The sequence below is a fragment of the Microcebus murinus genome, chromosome 4 (genome assembly GCF_040939455.1).
Source record: "Microcebus murinus isolate Inina chromosome 4, M.murinus_Inina_mat1.0, whole genome shotgun sequence".
In the NCBI taxonomy this organism is placed as follows: domain Eukaryota; kingdom Metazoa; phylum Chordata; class Mammalia; order Primates; family Cheirogaleidae; genus Microcebus; species Microcebus murinus.
Genome location: NC_134107.1, coordinates 19,979,867 through 19,985,804, shown reverse-complemented (window position 1 = coordinate 19,985,804; position 5,938 = coordinate 19,979,867). Strand labels below are relative to the sequence as shown.

The window sequence follows — 5,938 nt, the reverse complement described above, 5'->3', positions numbered from 1 at the left end:
TGCTATGATTTTGTTGAGAATTTTTGCATATTCATTTCAATTTTGCTTATATTCATAAGGGATATTGCTCTGTAGTTTTCTTTTTTTGTTGCATCCTTTCCTGGTTTTGGTATCAGAGTGACGTTGGCTTCATAAAATGTGTTGGGGAGATTTCCTTCCTTCTCAATTTGTGAAATAATTTCTGTAGGATAGGCACCTGTTATTCTTTGTAGATTGGTAAAATTTGGGTGTGAAACAATCTGGTCTGGGGCTTTCCTTTTTAGGAAGGTTTTTTATTGCTGTTTCAATTTTGGTACTAAATATTGGTTTGTTCAGGAATTCTGTTTCTTCCTGATTGAGCATAGGGAGGCTATGTGTTTCTAAGAATTTGTCCATTATCTCCACATTTTCCAGTTTATGTGCATAGAGGTTTTTATAGTATTCAGAGATGTTATTTTGTATCTCTGTGACATCAGTTGTAATTTCTTCTTTTTCTTTCCCGATGGAGCTTATCAGAGTTCTGTCTTTTCTGCTTGTTAATCTAGCAAGAGGATTTTCAATTTTTTTTATTTTTTCAAGGAACCAACTTTTCATTTTACTAATCTTCTGTATAGTTATTTTTTTGTCATCAATTTCATTTAGTTCTCCTCTGATCTTTGTTATTTCTTTTCTTCTGCTGGGTTTGGGGTCAGTTTGCTCATCCTTTTGCATTTCTTTGATACAATTAATTAGTGGGTTATTTGTGATCTTTCTGTCTTTTGGATGTAGGCATTTATGAAAATAAACTTTCCTCTCAGGACTGCTTTAGCTTTGTCCCACAGATTTTTTTCTTTTTTTTTTTTTAATTTCGGCATATTATGGGGGTACAGATTTTAAGGTTTCAATAAATGCCCTTTCCTCCCTTCCCCCACAAGTCTGAGTCTCCAGCATGACCATCCCCCAGATGGTGCACATCTCACTCATTATGTATGTATATACCCACACCCCTCCTCCCTGCCCAATACCCTATTACTGTAGTACCTATGTGTCCACTTAGGTGCTGCTCAGTTAATACCAATTTGCTGGTGAGTATATGTGGTGCTTGTTTTTCCATTCTTGGGATACTTCACTTAGTAGTATGGGTTCCAGCTCTAACCAGGAAAATATAAGATGTGCTATATCACCATTGTTTCTTAGAGCTGAATACTACTCCATGGTATACATATACCACATTTTATTAATCCATTCTTGGATTGATGGGCACTTGGGCTGTTTCCACAGCCTTGCAATTATGAATTATGCTGCTATAAACATTCGAGTGCAGGTGTCTTTTTTGTAGAGTGTCATTGGACCTTTTGGGTAGATGCCCAGCAATGGGATTGCTGGATCAAATGGTAGATCAGTGGTCTCTGGGCTGCTCCGGCAGTCTCAGCTTCCAGTTCTCCACAACCTCCTCCTGTGGAGTCTCCCGTGGTCTCAGGTACCCCTCCTTCCGACCCTTGTCTGCTGTATGCTTGTCTTCTTGCTTCTTTTTTCTAATTTCTGCTAGAATCTGTCTTTTCTGCAGAGACACTGTCTGGCGGTGTTTCTTGTCCGCCATCTTGATCCAATCCCTCAGTTCTTCCTGTCCCACAGATTTTGATAACTTGTGTCTCTTTTGTCATTTAGTTCAAAGAATCTTTTGATTTCCATTTTGGTTCCCTCATTTATGAAGTAATCATTCAGCAGAAGGTTGTTAAGTTTTCACGACTTTATGTAGAAATGAGAGTTTCCATTAGGGTTGATTTCTACTTTTATTTTACTGTGATCTTAGAAGATACATGGTATAATTTATATTTTAAAAAAATTTTTGAGACGTGCTTTGTGGCATAGGAATTGATCAGTCTTAGAGAATGTCTCATGAGCTGATGAGAAAAATGTATATTCAGTGGTTTTGGGGTCGAATGTTCTGTAAATGTCAGTCAGGCCCATTTGTTCTAGAGTTCTGTTTAAGTCCATTTTTTCTCTGTTAATTTTCTGTTTGGATTATCTGTCCTGTTCTGTTAGAGGGGTGTTGAAGTCTCTGGATATTATGGTGTTGCTATTTATCATATATGGTGTTGCTATTTATCAATTTATCATATTTATCATGGGTGCCTGGGAGAGTGTGTCTCCATGACTTATACATTTCGCTGATCTGCCTGTTTATGATAGATATTTCTTGACCACATCTTTCTTTCTGTTAGTGCTGTGGGTTCAAATGTAAATTTTCCAGGAAGAGGAAGTAACTCTTACCTGTGTCCAACACTTACTTTACAGGTTACAAAATAAATCTCATGGTTATAATTTATAAACTCACAGATGGAGAGGAGGGCTCAGAAGCATATAACACCAAAACAAGTTAGCAAAGTCACATGGAGTTGGAATGAGGTGAATCTAGATCTCACGAACAAAGACAGAATGTCCTCAATAAATGACACATTAACTGTTGCCCTATAAATGTTTCATAGGTGACAGATACTAGGTATCTGAAGAGATGGAAAGTGTCATGGAGAAAGCGAAAAGGAATAATGGGAGGTATTACTCGACTGAGGGGTGCCAAAGACATGCTTCACAATTACAGGGGCTATGTACTATGAAATTCAGATTGTAATCCTTCCATGATTAATTATATAGCTATCTTTCTTTATCTCTTGTAGGTAATTTAGACATCTGGAAAGTGTTGCTTTCTGAATGAATCACCTCATGGCTCCCAACAATGTCACTGAATTTATTCTCCTGGGACTCACACAGAATCCACACTTGCAGAAAATACTCTTTATTATCTTTTTATTCATTTTCCTATTTACCGTGCTGGCTAATCTGATCATTGTCATCACCATCTCTCTCAGTCCCACACTTTCGGCTCCCATGTACTTCTTTCTCACTTACTTGTCCTTCATAGATGCTTCTTACACCTCAGTCACCACCCCCAAAATGATCATTGACCTGCTTTTCCAGAGGAGAACCATTTCCTTGGGTGGTTGCCTGACTCAGCTCTTTGTGGAGCACTTGCTGGGGGGATCGGAGATCATTCTCCTCATTGTCATGGCCTACGACCGCTATGTGGCCATCTGCAAGCCCCTGCACTACATGGCCATCATGCGACAGGGGCTCTGTCACCTCCTGGTGGTGGTAGCCTGGATCGGAGGGATCCTGCACGCCACCGTGCAGATTCTTTTCATGGTCAACTTGCCCTTCTGTGGTCCCAATGTCATTGACCACTTCATGTGTGATCTCTTCCCGTTGTTGAAACTTGCCTGCAGAGACACCTACAGACTCGGAATGGTGGTGGCAGCCAACAGTGGAGCCATGTGCTTGCTCATCTTTTCCATGCTCCTCATCTCCTACATAGTCATCCTGAGCTCGCTGAAATCCCATGGCTCTGAAGGACGGCGCAAAGCCCTCTCCACATGTGGCTCCCACTTTACTGTTGTTGTACTCTTTTTTGTGCCTTGCATATTCACCTACATGCGTCCTGTGGCCACCTACTCTGTGGACAAGTTGGTGACTGTGTTCTTTGCAATTCTCACTCCCATGTTAAATCCTATAATTTACACAGTGAGAAACACAGAGGTGAAACATGCCATGAGGAATTTGTTGAAGAGGAGGAGAGTCACTTAGCTTGTGCATAATGCCAAGAAAGTCATGGTATACATAAATAAGGAGGATTATGTCTGTGGTAAACCGTGCAAGAAAATTAACAAATTTTACAGATCATTGACAAAAGCCAAACAACAAGCATACAAATAAACCCCCAAAGCTAACATTTATTGAGCACTTATTAATGGCTGGGCCTTTGGCTGGATGCTTTTGCCTTACTCAGGCTTGAAGTTTCATGTGCATAGATTCTGGATATGCAATGCAATGAAAAGAAAAATTAAAAGTCCCTTGTTTGATGATTCTAGAGTATGGTTTCCCCCAGAATTTCACTGCTACTTTACTAAATTTTTCATACAAATGTTCCATGGATGACATGGGCTTTTCTACAGAATCGTGACCTCAGAAATTTTAAAATTTTTGCTTGGCCTGTGATAAAGAAAAGAAAAAAACAAAACAAAAGAGGCTAGAAATCCTTAGATGGATACATGGAGGTTGGACAATTGGGGAGTAAAAGAACCACTGTTGACTTCCTCCCTCCCTCCCTCCCTTACTCCCCTTCTTCCTTTCTTCCATCCTTCCTTTCCCTTTTTCTGGTACCAGGAGTCACCAAAAGCAAAAAGAGAAACATTCACAAAAGGAAGAGAGAAACGATCCATAACCTATTTCTGAATTTTTTCTTGACTCAAAAAATAAGCTAGAAAATTTGAAATTACTCTTAATTTCTTCATTTATTAAATATCCTTATAGTTAATAGTTTTTCTTGAGCAGAGAGAAAATTTTTTATTTGGTTTTTCTTGTTTTCCTTACCAAGACTTGAGGAGACATCGGAAGCAACAAAGATAAACATTCTTTTATTTATTCTGAACATAAAGGCATACAGTAAATTTCCAAAGCTATTGTTCCATGAGTGTGATACATCTATTTACATCAAATGAACATTGTATTATCTATCAGACATATTCACTTCAGTTAGGGGATTTAATCCACATGACAGCTTCTTTTCATGTATCAAGTACCCTTCTGTGGCCCCAGTATTACTGATCACTTTCTGTGTGATTTGTTTCCATTGCTGAAACTTGCCTGCATGGACACCCACACCTTGGATCTCTTAGTCATTCTCAACTAAGGATTGAGGTGATGTGTCTGGCCATCTTCCTTATCCTGGTTGCCCCCTACATGGTCATCCTCTGCTCCCTGAAATCTCGCAGCTCTGAAGGGTGGGGCAAAGCCTTCTCCACCCTGGCTCTGACTTCATAGTGGTCGTCTTGTTCTTTGTGCTGTGTACTTTCTTGTGCATGAGGTCACTTACCCCATAGACAAGCCAATGGCTGTGTCCTTGATCATCACTGAACTCAGGTTAAATCCCTTGATGTACATCTTGAGGAATGCAGAGGAGAGAAATGCCATAAGGAAACTGTGGATGAAACAGGGGACTTGGGTGGTCACCAGCTTACATGCTGAGAACAAATTTTTCCTACAAGGGCAGTAGTGTCTTACCCTTTCCATTCACTCCAAGCCACTGGGCACACAGGAGCCAGAGGCATCTTTGGAGCACACACAACAGGTCAAGATACCCCAGCATCCTGCGTAATTGGGGTACTGTCTGCATCTCCAGTCCACCACATCAGCACATCTTGTACTTCATCTACTTTCTCACAAGACTCCAGAGGCACAACTCTTGTTTTTTTTAAAAAAACCTGTCTTTTTGAACAATATGAGTCTTTTCCAGTTTGGGGCTTTTTTTTAATCTTTTTCCTGCTATAATACTCTTTCCCGGAGGCTTTGCCTGGCTGACTCCCTGTCATTTCTTCCATTGTCAGATCAACTCCCACCTCCTCAGAGAAGTCTTTCCTGGTGACTTTCTCTAGTAATTTCCTATAGTTATTCTCTAGTTCTATGCCCTGGTTATATGCTTAATATTTATGATCACAGAGTACTTAAAAAAAAATTTGACTTTTATTTTCTAGTTTCCCAAAAAGATAATCCTTGTCGAGGCAAGATTTATGTTTATTCATTCATGCAATAAAACCAGTGATTAGAACACTCCCTGTCACATGGTATGTGATTAATAAATATTACTGGATGCATATTAAGTAAAAAATAGACTTAGGGTTTTAAAAATATTTGCAAGTAAATATAAAGACAGGAGTAGGAAGGATAAATATGCACTTTAGGAGTTAGAATCCTCCCATTTTTGCATGATGCCAAGTGTCTTTTTTAGAAGCAAAGGAAATAACAGCTTAATAGTGTGCTATTTAATATGGGGGACACCACTTTACCAAAGTTCTCCACTACCTCTTGTTCTTTAGAGAAGCAAAATAAGATTCACTCATGTTAGAGTCAAGCCATTTTAGAATCA

The 5,938-nt window shown here is 39.4% G+C and overlaps 1 protein-coding gene across 1 annotated transcript; it reads left to right on the top strand.

Moving 5' to 3' along the window:
* The first annotated feature begins 2,682 nt into the window (after positions 1-2,682).
* On the top strand, positions 2,683-3,600 carry LOC105884086 (olfactory receptor 4C3D-like). Its single transcript, XM_012787804.2, has one exon. The coding sequence runs from the start codon at positions 2,683-2,685 to the stop codon at positions 3,598-3,600; it is 918 nt and encodes a 305-aa protein (XP_012643258.2).
* The last annotated feature ends 2,338 nt before the right edge of the window (positions 3,601-5,938 follow it).

What these genes read in the sequence shown, in the direction of transcription:
- LOC105884086 (XM_012787804.2), top strand. Translation starts at nt 2,683, where the DNA reads ATGGCTCCCAACAATGTCACTGAATTTATTCTCCTGGGACTCACACAG.